The sequence below is a fragment of the Oncorhynchus keta genome, chromosome 6 (genome assembly GCF_023373465.1).
Source record: "Oncorhynchus keta strain PuntledgeMale-10-30-2019 chromosome 6, Oket_V2, whole genome shotgun sequence".
Taxonomy (NCBI): Eukaryota; Metazoa; Chordata; class Actinopteri; order Salmoniformes; family Salmonidae; genus Oncorhynchus; species Oncorhynchus keta.
The window spans coordinates 13618385-13634958 of record NC_068426.1 but is presented as its reverse complement, the minus strand read 5'-3'; the positions used below and the strand labels follow the sequence as shown (position 1 = coordinate 13634958).

The 16574-nt window shown below is 45.7% G+C and overlaps 1 protein-coding gene across 7 annotated transcripts in view; it reads left to right on the top strand.

The window, feature by feature from the left end:
- The window catches only part of LOC118375284 (neurexin-2-like), a 411303-nt gene that overhangs the window by 131030 nt on the left and 263699 nt on the right, over positions 1 to 16574 (top strand). For all 7 annotated transcript variants that reach the window (XR_008139003.1, XM_052520781.1, XM_052520779.1 and 4 more), the window contains one exon: positions 6440 to 6601. Coding sequence is in view for 6 of the 7 variants with exons in the window: in XM_052520781.1 (XP_052376741.1) it covers positions 6440 to 6601 (162 nt within the window). In the remaining variant the exon portion in view is untranslated. The remainder of the gene's footprint in view (positions 1 to 6439; positions 6602 to 16574) is intronic.

Genomic DNA, 16574 nt, shown 5'->3' with positions numbered 1-16574 from the left:
AGCCTTATTCTAAAATGGATTAAACAAATAAAATCCTCATCAATCTACACACAATGCCATAATGGCAAAGCATTTTTGCTCATTTAAAAATAAAATGGAAATATCACATTTACATAAGTATTCAGACCCTTAAGTCAGTACTTTGTTGAAGCACATTTGACAGTGTTTACAGCTTCAAGTCTTCTTGGGTATGACGCTACAAACTCGGCACACCTGTATTTGGAGAGTTTATCCCATTCTTTTCTGCAGATCCTCTCAAGTTCTGTCAGGTTGGATGGAAGCGTTGCTGCACAACTATTTTCAGGTCTCTCCAGAGATGTTAGATCAGGTTCAAGTCTCGGCTCTGGCTGGGCCACTCAAGGACATTCAGAGACTTGTCCCGAAGTCACTCTTGCATTGTCTTGGCTGTGTGCTTAGGGTCATTGTCCTGTTGGTAGATGAACCTTCGCCGCAGTCTGAGTTGCTGAACGCTCTGGAGCAGGTTTTCATCAAGGATCTCTCTCTGTACTTTGCTCTGTTCATCTTTGCCTTGATCCTGACTAGTCTCCCAGTCCCTGCCGCTGAAAAATATCCCCACAGCCTGATGCTGCCACCACCATGCTTCACCGTAGGGATGGTGCCACCACCATGCTTCACCGTAGGGATAGTGCCAGGTTTCATCCAGATGTGACGATTGGCAATACATCTTGGTATCATAAGACCAGAGAATCTTGTTTCCCATGGTCTGAGAGTCTTTAAGTGCCTTTTGGCAAACTCCAAGTCGGGCTGTCATGTGCCTTTTTACTGAGAAGTGGCTTCCGTCTGGCCACTCTACCATAAAGGCCTGATTGGTGGAGTGCGGCAGAAATGGTTGTCCTTCTGGAACGTTCTTCCATCTTATCAGAGGAACTCCAGTGCTTTGTCAGAGTGACCATCGGGTTCTTGGTCACCGCCCTGACCAATGTCCTTCTCCCACAATTGCTCAGTTTGGGCAGACGGCCAGCTCTAGGAAGAGGGTTCCAAACCTCTTCCATTTAAGAATGATGGAGGCCCTTGGGGACCTTCAATGTTGCAGACATTTTATAGTATCCTTCCCCAGATCTGTGCCTTGACACAATCCTGTCTCGGGGCTTTACGTACAATTCCTTCGACCTCATTGCTTGGTTTTTGCTGTGATATAAACTGGAGGGACCTTATATAGACAGGTGTGCGCCTTTCCAAATCATGTCTAATCAATTGAATTTACCACAGGAGGACTGCAATTAGGTTGTAGTAACATCTCAAGGATGATCAATGGAAACAGGATACATCTGAGCTCAATTTCAAGTCTCATAGCAAAGGGTCTGAATACTTATGTAAATAAGATATTTCAGTTTTTGTTTATTGATTAATTTGCAAAAAATTCTAAAAACCTGTCTTCCTTTTGTCATTATGGGTTATTGTTTGTAGATTGCTGAGAATTTGTATTTATTTAATCAATTTTAGAACAAGGCTGTAACGTAACCAGTCTGAATACTTTCTAATGCACTCTACGTCCGTCTATCTGATTCGACCTAGTACTGAACTAACAACCATTTGTGTGTCTGACTCTAACGTCCTTACTAAAAGAACCCCCTTCCCTCTCATCCCAACCTGCATACAGACATTCTCTCTTCATTATCTCAACCCTACCCTCAACCATACTTCCCATAGACAGAACAATCCTATACTTACAAACCCTCTCATGCACTTCCCTGCATATATTGTGCTTTTCCTTGGACAGCTTCCAGTTATCTCACTGACATGCCGATAGAAAGAAATGCACCTCCTGTGGAAACATTTTTTTTTTAACAATCTCTGGTGGTCCGTTTTCACGAGCTGTATTCGTATTCTAAACAAAATAGCTCTTTCTTTCTCTTTCGTTTCTCTCAATTCAATTCAAGAGGATTTATTGGCATGGGGAACATATGTTTACATTACCAAAGCAAGTGAAATGGATAAACTAAAGTGAAATAAATAACTCTTGTCTCTCTCGCGCTATCCCCAATTGCTTTCTCTCTCACACACACTCAATCACACACTCTCTGACACACGCACGCACGCGCGCGCACGCACGCACGCACGCACGCACGCACGCACGCACACACACACACACACACACACACACACACACAAACACTTTCAACAACTCCCTTGTTCAACCTTGCCTACAATTGAATCTACAGATTCATTACAACTCTAAACAGAAACAGCAGACATAAAAATGTGTTGTCCTTTAATGAGGGAAGTACATTTCAAACCAAGAAACACCCATGTCTAATGTTCAGAACGGGGCCTCAGAGTGGGTGGGTGCTAATATCCCACTCTACTTGAGACACACGCCTGAGCAATTAGTTGTATGTGCTTTGCTCAAGGACACAGTGCAGGTGGCTGGGCTTCGCTTTTCTCAGAGAGGACCCCTGCGAAACATAGCAATAATGGTCTTCAGAATTCACATAATTTCATTAGGCCTACAGTATAGACCCCTTTTCGAGTACACGACACACTGCTCCCGACTCCTGGCGGCAGTGAAAACCACATCGCCATCTGCGCCCAGCCTAGATTTACGTTTTTGTTCATTCTAAACAAAAAAGCTTTTTGGGGGGTTCTCGTACGCTTACAAATATGTTTTGGATGCAGTAATTGTTAGCTAGAATGCTAACACTCATTGATATAGGCTGTAGCAAAAGCTAGCCAAATAGCCTTTTTACTGGTTCATTTTTAGGGATAGGGGGCAGCATTGTCGCAGCCGGCCGCGACTGGGAGGCCCATGGGGCAGCGCGCAATTGGCCTAGCGTTGTCCGGGTTAGGGAGGGTTTGGCCGGCAGCATTTCACTATGGATGAATAGCGTCCCCAGAGTGAACTGCCTCCTACTCTGTCCCAGATGCTAATATATGCATATTATAATTACTATTGGGTAGAAAACACTCTGAAGTTTCTAAAACTGTTTGAATGATGTCTGTGAGTATATGAATAACAGAACTCATATGGCAGGGGTGGCAGGGTAGCCTAGTGGTTAGAGTGTTGGAATAGTAACCGGAAGGTTGCAAGTTCAAATCCCCGAGCTGACAAGGTACAAATCTGTCGTTCTGCCCCTGAACAGGCAGTTAACCCACTGTTCCTAGGCCGTCATTGAAAATAAGAATTTGTTCTTAACTGACTTGCCTAGTTAAATAAAGGTCAAATTAAATGGCAATCCTGAGAAAAATCCAACCAGGAAGTGGGATATCTGAGGTTTGTCGGTTTTCAACTCATCGCCTATTGAAATCCCAAATACAGCTTCCACTTGATGTCAACAGTCTGTTGAATGAATCTTCTACTGTGGGGCCGGATGAGAGGGGAATGAGTCAGTGGTCTGGCAGAGAGCATTCCACATGATATCGGCTTCATTTAGGAATGAGGAATTCTCTTGTTGGAACGTTATTGAATATTTATGATAACGATTGATTCTAAACAAGTTCATTCCACCTGTAATATAACTTTTTAAAGTTTTTGTCCGACGTTCGCCTGGACCTGCACAAGCGTTTGGATATGTGTACTAAACGTGCTAACAAAAGTAGCTACTTGGACATAAATAATGGACATTATCAAACAAAACAACAATTTATTGTGGAACTAGGATTCCTGGGAGTGCATTCTGAGGAAGATCATCAAAGGTAAGGGAATATTTATAATGTCATTTCTTATTTCTGTTGACTTCAACATGGCAGAGAAATTTTGTTTCTACCTGAGCACCGTCTCAGATTATTGCATGGTATGCTTTTTCCGTAAAGGTTTTTGAAATCTGACACAGCAGTTGCATTAAGAACAAGTGTATCTTTAATTCTATGTAAAACATGTATCTTTCATCAAAGTTTATGATGAGTATTTCTGTTATTTGATATGGCTCTCTGCAATTTCTCCGGATATTTTGGAGGCATTTCTGAACATGGCGCCAATGTAAACTGAGATTTTTGGATATAAATATGCACACTATAGAACAAAACATACATGTATTGTGTAACATGATGTCCTATGAGTGTCATCTGATGAAGATCATCAAAGGTTAGTGATTCATTTTATCTCTATTTCTGTTTTTTGTGACTCAAATCTTTGGCTGGGAAAATGGCTGTGTATTTTTTGGACTTGGCGGTGATCTAACATAATCATATGTTTCGAGGTAAATCATTTTTTAAATCAGACATGATGGGTAGATTAACAAGATGTTTATCTTTCATTTGCTGTATTGGACTTGTTAATGTGTGAAAGTTACATATTTCCCAAAAATATTTTTGAATTTCGCACGCTGCCTTTTCAGCGGAATGTTGTCGAGGGGTTCCGCTAGCGGAACGTGTGTCCTAGAAAGGTTAATGTGTTTTTAAGTATAATACAGTTGATTTGCGATGGCACAAACATTATAATAAGCAGGACATTCATACGAAACTTAAAATCCAATTATAATCCAAAAGTAGTGTGAAATGCACTCATAAGCAACATGTAAATAGAGGCTTTTTTGCCTGTCATTTTGTAAGAACTTCCCCTTGTTCTGCCACCAATTTGCACGCATCACCCTCGTGTGGCAATGTTTACAAACACAGAAAGGGATCTATTCCTCTCTAGTGTATGCAACTTGCAGGTTACTAATGTATCCAAATGTATCTCTCTGGCGCACTTGGTTTTGTTGATGAAACAAGGATAACACAGACCCTGCCTCTTATCAACAATTAGCCAGCAATTTCAAAGATGATCACGTGACACATGAGCACGTCTGATTGGGTAGAACTTGGTGAAAGTTGACCAATCCATGCAGGGTTCTGTAAACCACATGCTGTACACCTCAAGGTTATTATAGGAACGAAAAATACAAAAATAAAAAATAATCATAAAAAAAGATTTTGTCAACTCAAATAATTAACAAACTTTAAAAAAAGAAAACTATACTGAAACTATTAAATTGGACTTTTTTTCCCCTTAAACTTTTGGCAAAAATCAAGCTTTTATATATATATATATACTAAACAAAAATATAAACGTAACATGCAACAATTTCAAAGATTGTACTGAGTTACAGTTCATGCAAGGATATCAGTCAATTGAAATAAGTCATTAGGCTCTAATCTATGGATTTCACATGACTGGGGAAACAGATATACATCTGTTGGTCACACATACCTTAAAAAAGAAGTAGGGGTGTGGATCACAAAACCAGTCAGTATCTGGTGTGACCACCATTTGCCTCATGCAGCGCGACACATCTCCTTCACATAGAGTTGATCAGGCTGTTGATTGTGGCCTGTGGAATGTTGTCCCCCTCCTCTTCAATGGTTGTGCAAAGTTGCTGGATATTGAAGGGAACTGGAACACGCTGTCATACGTCGAACCAGAGCATCCAAAACATTCTCAATGGGTGACATGTCTGGTGAGTATGTAGGCCATGGTAGAACTGGGACATTTTCAGCTTCCAGGAATTGTGTACAGATCCTTGCGAAATGGGGCCGTGCATCATCATGCTGAAACATGAGGTGATGAATGGCACGACAATGGGATCTCGTCACGGTATCTCTGTGCATTCAAACTGACATTGATAAAATGCAATTGTGTTCATTGTCTGTAGCTTATGCCTGCCCATAACATAACCGCACCGCCACCATGGGGAACTCGTTGATATCAGCAAACCGCTCGCTCAACAAACCGATTTGCCATTTGTCCATTATAGTTGAAACTGAGATTCATCCATGAAGAGCACACTTCTCCAACGTGCCAGTTGCCATTGAAGCATTTTCTCACTGAAGTCCGTTACGACGCCGAACTGCACTCAGGTCAAGACCCTGGTGAGGATGACGAACACGCAGATGAGCTTCCCTGAGACAGTTTGTGCAGAGATTTTTCGGTTGTGCAAACCCACAGTTTCATCAGTGGCTGGTCTCAGCCTTTTCCGCAGGTAAAGAAGGCGGATTTTGAGGTCCTGGACTGGCGGGGTTACACATGGTCTGTAGTTGTGAGGCTGGTTGGAGGCTGGGGGCTTATGGTAGAGAAAGGAACATTACATCCTCTGGCGGACATTTCCAATGATGAACTACTGTATCTGTCTGGGTGTCATCTCAAATTCACATCTACAGACATACTTAGATATACTGTATAATATTGTACTGAAATCCAAAATATTGATGGAATGATTATATCATAATTTGCTTGTCAACCCTGCCTATCTGTCGAGAATCGAGAAAAAGGAGGAAGCTTCTGAGAATGGCTGGGCCCTCCAACTGCACTCATGACTCTTACAGCTGAGAATTCAACCAAATGAAGGCCAGCATTTAACGCAAAAACATAGCAGTGCATTGTTTCATTTGATGTTGAATTCAAATTCTTTCCACATCTCCCTTTTTGTCTCTTTCTGTCTGTTCTCTCTTTCCTCCTCCTCCTTTCCTTTCTCCATACCTCCATTTCTCTTTGGCCACCCAGGTGACTGTCTCTGTGGATGAGATCTTGTCCACCACTGGCTACACCCAGGAGGACTACACCATGCTGGGCTCTGATGACTTCTTCTACATTGGGGGGAGTCCCAACACAGCTGACCTCCCTGGCTCCCCAGTCAGCAATAACTTCATGGGCTGTCTCAAAGACGTAAGTACTGGTCAACTGCCCTCATTGAGCTGTGTTCACATTCACAAACACCATTCACTTTGTAACATGACAGATTTTTTGTTGTTATTGAGGAATGCGTCACTTGGAATTTAGATGTTAAACCTCCCAGTGCATCACACAGGAAGAACATAACATGTTTATATTTGTCAATTGTTTCAGTTGCTAGTTAATGACAGATTGTAATGTGTGAACACGTGCAGTGCTCTAAGTGTTTAGCTGTGTAGCCATAGTGTGAGCCATAGTGTAGTCTTAGTGTGAGCCATAGTGTGAGCCATAGCTGTGAGCCATAGCTGTGTAGCCATAGCGTAGCCATAGCTGTGAGCCATAGTGAGCCATAGTGTGAGCCATAATGTAGCCATAGAGTGAGCCATAGTGTAGCTATAGTGTAGACCATAGAGTGAGCCATATGGTGAGCCATAAAGTGAGCCATAGTGTGAGCATTAATGTAGCCATAGAGTGAGCCATAGTGTAGCCATAGTGTAGCCATAGAGTGAGCCATAGTGTGAGCCACAGTGAAGCCATAGTTGTGAGCCATAGCTGTGAGCCATAGTGTAGCCATAGTTGTGAGCCATAGTGTAGCCATAGAGTGAGCCATAGTGTAGCTATAGTGTAGACCATAGAGTGAGCCATAGGGTGAGCCATAAAGTGAGCCATAGTGTGAGCATTAATGTAGCCATAGAGTGAGCCATAGTGTAGCCATAGAGTGAGCCATAGTTGTGAGCCATAGTGTAGCCATAGCTGTGAGCCATAGTGTAGCCATAGCTGTGAGCCATAGTGTAGCCATAGCTGTGAGCCATAGTGTAGCCATAGCTGTGAGCCATAGTGTAGCCATAGTTGTGAGCCATAGTGTAGCCATAGTGTAGCCATAGTGTAGCCATAGCTGTGAGCCATAGCTGTGAGCCATAGTGTAGCCATAGATGTGAGCCATAATGTAGCCATAGTGTAGCCATAGTTGTGAGCCATAGTGTAGCCATAGCTGTGAGCCATAGCTGTGAGCCATAGTGTAGCCATAGCTGTGAGCCATAGTGTAGCCATAGTGTAGCCATAGTTGTGAGCCATAGTGTAGCCTTAGCTGTGAGCCATAGTTGTGAGCCATAGTGTAGCCATAGTGTAGCCATAGTTGTGAGCCATAGTGTAGCCATAGTTGTGAGCCATAGTGTAGCCATAGCTGTGAGCCATAGTATAGCCATAGCTGTGAGCCATAGTGTAGCTATAGCTGTGAGCCATAGTGTAGCCAAAGCTGTGAGCCATAGCTGTGAGCCATAGTGTAGCCATAGTGTAGCCATAGCTGTGAGCCATAGTGTAGCCATAGCTGTGAGCCATAGCTGTGAGCCGTAGTGTAGCCATAGCTGTGAGCCATAGCTGTGAGCCGTAGTGTAGCCATAGCTGTGAGCCATAGCTGTGAGCCATAGTGTAGCCATAGCTGTGAGCCATAGTGTAGCCATAGTGTAGCCATAGCTGTGAGCCATAGTTGTGAGCCATAGTGTAGCCATAGCTGTGAGCCATAGTGTAGTCATAGCTGTGAGCCATAGCTGTGAGCCATAGCTGTGAGTCATAGTGTAGCCATAGCTGTGAGCCATAGTGTAGCCATAGCTGTGAGCCATAGTGTAGCCATAGTTGTGAGCCATAGCTGTGAGCCATAGTGTAGCTATAGCTGTGAGCCATAGTGTAGCCAAAGCTGTGAGCCATAGCTGTGAGCCATAGTGTAGCCATAGTGTAGCCATAGCTGTGAGCCATAGTGTAGCCATAGCTGTGAGCCATAGCTGTGAGCCGTAGTGTAGCCATAGCTGTGAGCCATAGCTGTGAGCCGTAGTGTAGCCATAGCTGTGAGCCATAGCTGTGAGCCATAGTGTAGCCATAGCTGTGAGCCATAGTGTAGCCATAGTGTAGCCATAGCTGTGAGCCATAGTTGTGAGCCATAGTGTAGCCATAGCTGTGAGCCATAGTGTAGTCATAGCTGTGAGCCATAGCTGTGAGCCATAGCTGTGAGTCATAGTGTAGCCATAGCTGTGAGCCATAGTGTAGCCATAGCTGTGAGCCATAGTGTAGCCATAGTTGTGAGCCATAGCTGTGAGCCATAGCTGTGAGCCATGGTGTAGCCATAGCTGTGAGCCATAGTGTAGCCATAGTGTAGCCATAGCTGTGAGCCATAGCTGTGAGCCGTAGTGTAGCCATAGCTGTGAGCCATAGTGTAGCCATAGCTGTGAGCCATAGCTGTGAGCCATAGTGTAGCCATAGCCATAGTTTAGCCATAGTGTAGCCATAGCTGTGAGCCATAGTTGTGAGCCATAGTGTAGCCATAGCTGTGAGCCATAGTGTAGCCATAGCTGTGAGCCATAGCTGTGAGCCATAGCTGTGAGCCATAGCGTAGCCATAGCTGTGAGCCATAGTGAGCCATAGTGTGAGCCATAGTGTGAGCCATAGCTGTGAGCCATAGCTGTGTAGCCATAGCGTAGCCATAGCTGTGAGCCATAGTGAGCCATAGTGTGAGCCATAATGTAGCCATAGAGTGAGCCATAGTGTAGCTATAGTGTAGACCATAGAGTGAGCCATATGGTGAGCCATAAAGTGAGCCATAGTGTGAGCATTAATGTAGCCATAGAGTGAGCCATAGTGTAGCCATAGTGTAGCCATAGAGTGAGCCATAGTGTGAGCCACAGTGAAGCCATAGTGTGAGCCATAGTGTAGCCATAGTTGTGAGCCATAGCTGTGAGCCATAGTGTAGCCATAGTTGTGAGCCATAGTGTAGCCATAGAGTGAGCCATAGTGTAGCTATAGTGTAGACCATAGAGTGAGCCATAGGGTGAGCCATAAAGTGAGCCATAGTGTGAGCATTAATGTAGCCATAGAGTGAGCCATAGTGTAGCCATAGTGTAGCCATAGAGTGAGCCATAGTTGTGAGCCATAGTGTAGCCATAGCTGTGAGCCATAGTGTAGCCATAGCTGTGAGCCATAGTGTAGCCATAGCTGTGAGCCATAGTGTAGCCATAGCTGTGAGCCATAGTGTAGCCATAGTTGTGAGCCATAGTGTAGCCATAGTGTAGCCATAGCTGTGAGCCATAGCTGTGAGCCATAGTGTAGCCATAGATGTGAGCCATAATGTAGCCATAGTGTAGCCATAGTTGTGAGCCATAGTGTAGCCATAGCTGTGAGCCATAGCTGTGAGCCATAGTGTAGCCATAGCTGTGAGCCATAGTGTAGCCATAGCTGTGAGCCATAGTGTAGCCATAGTTGTGAGCCATAGTGTAGCCTTAGCTGTGAGCCATAGTTGTGAGCCATAGTGTAGCCATAGTGTAGCCATAGTTGTGAGCCATAGTGTAGCCATAGTTGTGAGCCATAGTGTAGCCATAGCTGTGAGCCATAGTATAGCCATAGCTGTGAGCCATAGTGTAGCTATAGCTGTGAGCCATAGTGTAGCCAAAGCTGTGAGCCATAGCTGTGAGCCATAGTGTAGCCATAGTGTAGCCATAGCTGTGAGCCATAGTGTAGCCATAGCTGTGAGCCATAGCTGTGAGCCGTAGTGTAGCCATAGCTGTGAGCCATAGCTGTGAGCCGTAGTGTAGCCATGCTGTGAGCCATAGTGTAGCCATAGCTGTGAGCCATAGCTGTGAGCCATAGTGTAGCCATAGCTGTGAGCCATAGTGTAGCCATAGTGTAGCCATAGCTGTGAGCCATAGTTGTGAGCCATAGTGTAGCCATAGCTGTGAGCCATAGTGTAGTCATAGCTGTGAACCATAGCTGTGAGCCATAGCTGTGAGTCATAGTGTAGCCATAGCTGTGAGCCATAGTGTAGCCATAGCTGTGAGCCATAGTGTAGCCATAGTTGTGAGCCATAGCTGTGAGCCATAGCTGTGAGCCATAGTGTAGCCATAGCTGTGAGCCATAGTGTAGCCATAGTGTAGCCATATCTGTGAGCCATAGTGTAGCCATAGCTGTGAGCCATAGCTGTGAGCCATAGTGTAGCCATAGCCATAGTTTAGCCATAGTGTAGCCATAGCTGTGAGCCATAGTTGTGAGCCATAGTGTAGCCATAGCTGTGAGCCATAGTGTAGCCATAGCTGTGAGCCATAGCTGTGAGCCATAGCTGTGAGCCATAGTGTAGCCATAGCTGTGAGCCATAGTGTAGCCATAGCTGTGATCCATAGTGTAGCCTTAGCTGTGAGCCATAGTGTAGCCATAGCTGTGAGCCATAGCTGTGATCCATAGTGTAGCCATAGCTGTGAGCCATAGCTGTGAGCCATAGTGTAGCCATAGCTGTGAGTGATAGCTGTGAGCCATAGTGTTGCCATAGCTGTGAGCCATAGTGTAGCCATAGCTGTGAGCCATAACTGAGCCATAGCTGTGAGCCATAGTGTAGCCATAGTTGTGAGCCATAGTGTAGCCATAGTTGTGAGCCATGGTGTAGCCATAGCTGTGAGCCATAGTGTAGCCATAGCTGTGAGCCATAGTGTAGCCATAGTTGTGAGCCATAGTGTAGCCATAGTTGTGAGCCATAGTGTAGCCATAGCTGTGAGCCATAGCTGTGAGCCATAGTGTAGTCATAGCTGGGATCCATAGCTGTTAGCCATAGTGTAGCCATAGTTGTGAGCCATAGCTGTGAGCCATAGTGTAGCCATAGCTGTGAGCCATAGTTGTGAGCCATAGCTGTGAGCCATAGTGTAGCCATAGTTGTAAGCCATAGCTGTGAGCCATAGCTGTGAGCCATAGTGTAGCCATAGCTGTGAGCCATAGTGTAGCCATAGTTGTGAGCCATAGTGTAGCCATAGTGTAGCGATAGTTGTGAGCCATAGCTGTGAGCCATAGTGTAGCCATAGTTGTGAGCCATAGTGTAGCCATAGCTGTGAGCCATAGCTGTGAGCCATAGTGTAGCCATAGATGTGAGCCATAATGTAGCCATAGTGTAGCCATAGTTGTGAGCCATAGTGTAGCCATAGCTGTGAGCCATAGCTGTGAGCCATAGTGTAGGCATAGCTGTGAGCCATAGTGTAGCCATAGCTGTGAGCCATAGTGTAGCCATAGTGTAGCCATAGTTGTGAGCCATAGTGTAGCCTTAGCTGTGAGCCATAGTTGTGAGCCATAGTGTAGCCATAGTGTAGCCATAGTTGTGAGCCATAGTGTAGCCATAGTTGTGAGCCATAGTGTAGCCATAGCTGTGAGCCATAGTATAGCCATAGCTGTGAGCCATAGTGTAGCTATAGCTGTGAGCCATAGTGTAGCCAAAGCTGTGAGCCATAGCTGTGAGCCATAGTGTAGCCATAGTGTAGCCATAGCTGTGAGCCATAGTGTAGCCATAGCTGTGAGCCATAGCTGTGAGCCGTAGTGTAGCCATAGCTGTGAGCCATAGCTGTGAGCCGTAGTGTAGCCATAGCTGTGAGCCATAGTGTAGCCATAGCTGTGAGCCATAGCTGTGAGCCATAGTGTAGCCATAGCTGTGAGCCATAGTGTAGCCATAGTGTAGCCATAGCTGTGAGCCATAGTTGTGAGCCATAGTGTAGCCATAGCTGTGAGCCATAGTGTAGTCATAGCTGTGAGCCATAGCTGTGAGCCATAGCTGTGAGTCATAGTGTAGCCATAGCTGTGAGCCATAGTGTAGCCATAGCTGTGAGCCATAGTGTAGCCATAGTTGTGAGCCATAGCTGTGAGCCATAGCTGTGAGCCATAGTGTAGCCATAGCTGTGAGCCATAGTGTAGCCATAGTGTAGCCATAGCTGTGAGCCATAGCTGTAGTGTAGCCATAGCTGTGAGCCATAGTGTAGCCATAGCTGTGAGCCATAGCTGTGAGCCATAGTGTAGCCATAGCCATAGTTTAGCCATAGTGTAGCCATAGCTGTGAGCCATAGTTGTGAGCCATAGTGTAGCCATAGCTGTGAGCCATAGTGTAGCCATAGCTGTGAGCCATAGCTGTGAGCCATAGCTGTGAGCCATAGCGTAGCCATAGCTGTGAGCCATAGTGAGCCATAGTGTGAGCCATAGTGTGAGCCATAGCTGTGAGCCATAGCTGTGTAGCCATAGCGTAGCCATAGCTGTGAGCCATAGTGAGCCATAGTGTGAGCCATAATGTAGCCATAGAGTGAGCCATAGTGTAGCTATAGTGTAGACCATAGAGTGAGCCATATGGTGAGCCATAAAGTGAGCCATAGTGTGAGCATTAATGTAGCCATAGAGTGAGCCATAGTGTAGCCATAGTGTAGCCATAGAGTGAGCCATAGTGTGAGCCATAGTGTAGCCATAGTTGTGAGCCATAGCTGTGAGCCATAGTGTAGCCATAGTTGTGAGCCATAGTGTAGCCATAGAGTGAGCCATAGTGTAGCTATAGTGTAGACCATAGAGTGAGCCATAGGGTGAGCCATAAAGTGAGCCATAGTGTGAGCATTAATGTAGCCATAGAGTGAGCCATAGTGTAGCCATAGTGTAGCCATAGAGTGAGCCATAGTTGTGAGCCATAGTGTAGCCATAGCTGTGAGCCATAGTGTAGCCATAGCTGTGAGCCATAGTGTAGCCATAGCTGTGAGCCATAGTGTAACCATAGCTGTGAGCCATAGTGTAGCCATAGTTGTGAGCCATAGTGTAGCCATAGTGTAGCCATAGCTGTGAGCCATAGCTGTGAGCCATAGTGTAGCCATAGATGTGAGCCATAATGTAGCCATAGTGTAGCCATAGTTGTGAGCCATAGTGTAGCCATAGCTGTGAGCCATAGCTGTGAGCCATAGTGTAGCCATAGCTGTGAGCCATAGTGTAGCCATAGCTGTGAGCCATAGTGTAGCCATAGTTGTGAGCCATAGTGTAGCCTTAGCTGTGAGCCATAGTTGTGAGCCATAGTGTAGCCATAGTGTAGCCATAGTTGTGAGCCATAGTGTAGCCATAGTTGTGAGCCATAGTGTAGCCATAGCTGTGAGCCATAGTATAGCCATAGCTGTGAGCCATAGTGTAGCTATAGCTGTGAGCCATAGTGTAGCCAAAGCTGTGAGCCATAGCTGTGAGCCATAGTGTAGCCATAGTGTAGCCATAGCTGTGAGCCATAGTGTAGCCATAGCTGTGAGCCATAGCTGTGAGCCGTAGTGTAGCCATGCTGTGAGCCATAGCTGTGAGCCGTAGTGTAGCCATAGCTGTGAGCCATAGTGTAGCCATAGCTGTGAGCCATAGTGTAGCCATAGTGTAGCCATAGCTGTGAGCCATAGTTGTGAGCCATAGTGTAGCCATAGCTGTGAGCCATAGTGTAGTCATAGCTGTGAACCATAGCTGTGAGCCATAGCTGTGAGTCATAGTGTAGCCATAGCTGTGAGCCATAGTGTAGCCATAGCTGTGAGCCATAGTGTAGCCATAGTTGTGAGCCATAGCTGTGAGCCATAGCTGTGAGCCATAGTGTAGCCATAGCTGTGAGCCATAGTGTAGCCATAGTGTAGCCATAGCTGTGAGCCATAGCTGTGAGCCGTAGTGTAGCCATAGCTGTGAGCCATAGTTGTGAGCCGTAGTGTAGCCATATCTGTGAGCCATAGTGTAGCCATAGCTGTGAGCCATAGCTGTGAGCCATAGTGTAGCCATAGCCATAGTTTAGCCATAGTGTAGCCATAGCTGTGAGCCATAGTTGTGAGCCATAGTGTAGCCATAGCTGTGAGCCATAGTGTAGCCATAGCTGTGAGCCATAGCTGTGAGCCATAGCTGTGAGCCATAGTGTAGCCATAGCTGTGAGCCATAGTGTAGCCATAGCTGTGATCCATAGTGTAGCCTTAGCTGTGAGCCATAGTGTAGCCATAGCTGTGAGCCATAGCTGTGATCCATAGTGTAGCCATAGCTGTGAGCCATAGCTGTGAGCCATAGTGTAGCCATAGCTGTGAGTGATAGCTGTGAGCCATAGTGTTGCCATAGCTGTGAGCCATAGTGTAGCCATAGCTGTGAGCCATAACTGAGCCATAGCTGTGAGCCATAGTGTAGCCATAGTTGTGAGCCATAGTGTAGCCATAGTTGTGAGCCATGGTGTAGCCATAGTTGTGAGCCATAGTGTAGCCATAGCTGTGAGCCATAGTGTAGCCATAGTTGTGAGCCATAGTGTAGCCATAGTTGTGAGCCATAGTGTAGCCATAGCTGTGAGCCATAGCTGTGAGCCATAGTGTAGTCATAGCTGTGAGCCATAGCTGTGAGCCATAGTGTAGCCATAGTTGTGAGCCATAGCTGTGAGCCATAGTGTAGCCATAGCTGTGAGCCATAGTTGTGAGCCATAGCTGTGAGCCATAGTGTAGCCATAGTTGTAAGCCATAGCTGTGAGCCATAGCTGTGAGCCATAGTGTAGCCATAGCTGTGAGCCATAGTGTAGCCATAGTTGTGAGCCATAGTGTAGCCATAGTGTAGCGATAGTTGTGAGCCATAGCTGTGAGCCATAGTGTAGCCATAGTTGTGAGCCATAGTGTAGCCATAGCTGTGAGCCATAGCTGTGAGCCATAGTGTAGCCATAGCTGTGAGCCATAGTGTAGCCATAGCTGTGAGCCATAGTGTAGCCATAGCTGTGAGCCATAGTGTAGCCATAGCTGTGAGCCATAGCTGTGAGCCATAGTGTAGCCATAGTTGTGAGCCATAGTGTAGCCATAGCTGTGAGCCATAGTGTAGCCATAGTTGTGAGCCATAGTGTAGCCATAGCTGTGAGCCATAGTATAGCCATAGCTGTGAGCCATAGTGTAGCTATAGCTGTGAGCCATAGTGTAGCCATAGTTGTCAGCCATAGTGTAGCCATAGTGTAGCCATAGCTGTGAGCCATAGCTGTGAGCCATAGTTGTGAGCCATAGCTGTGAGCCATAGTGTAGCCATAGCTGTGAGCCATAGTGTAGCCATAGTTGTGAGCCATAGTGTAGCCATAGCTGTGAGCCATAGTGTAGCCATAGCTGTGAGCCATAGTTGTGAGCCATAGTGTAGCCATAGCTGTGAGCCATAGCTGTGAGCCATAGTGTAGCCATAGCTGTGAGCCATAGTGTAGCCATAGCTGTGAGCCATAGTTGTGAGCCATAGTGTAGCCATAGCTGTGAGCCATAGTGTAGCCATAGCTGTGAGCCATAGTTGTGAGCCATAGTGTAGCCATAGCTGTGAGCCATAGTTGTGAGCCATAGTGTAGCCATAGCTGTGAGCCATAGTGTAGCCATAGTGTAGCCATAGCTGTGAGCCATAGTGTAGCCATAGTGTAGCCATAGCTGTGAGCCATAGTGTAGCCATAGTGTAGCCATAGCTGTGAGCCATAGTGTAGCCATAGTGTAGCCATAGTGTAGCCATAGCTGTGAGCCATAGTGTAGCCATAGTTGTGAGCCATAGTGTAGCCATAGCTGTGAGCCATAGTGTAGCCATAGTGTAGCCATAGCTGTGAGCCATAGTGTAGCCATAGTGTAGCCATAGCTGTGAGCCATAGTGTAGCCATAGTGTAGCCATAGCTGTTAGCCATAGTGTAGCCATAGTGTAGCCATAGTGTAGCCATAGTGTAGCCATAGCTGTGAGCCATAGTGTAGCCATAGTGTAGCCATAGTTGTGAGCCATAGTGTAGCCATAGTGTAGCCATAGTGTAGCCATAGTTGTGAGCCATAGTGTAGCCATAGTGTAGCCATAGTTGTGAGCCATAGTGTAGCCATAGTGTAGCCATAGTTGTGAGCCATAGTGTAGCCATAGTGTAGCCATAGCTGTGAGCCATAGTGTAGCCATAGTGTAGCCATAGCTGTTAGCCATAGTGTAGCCATAGTGTAGCCATAGTGTAGCCATAGCTGTGAGCCATAGTGTAGCCATAGCTGTGAGCCATAACTGTTTCATTTGCATACGTCTGCATATCACCTGGCATTGTACAGTATGGTAATTACCAGGTATGAATGTAGTTATGAACCTTGAATTATACAATAGCATGTCTACCTGTATATGAACATCAGACTTTCTATTCTGTTGAATAATGCAGGTTCCACCCCCCCCACTCTCGTTGTGACCTTCC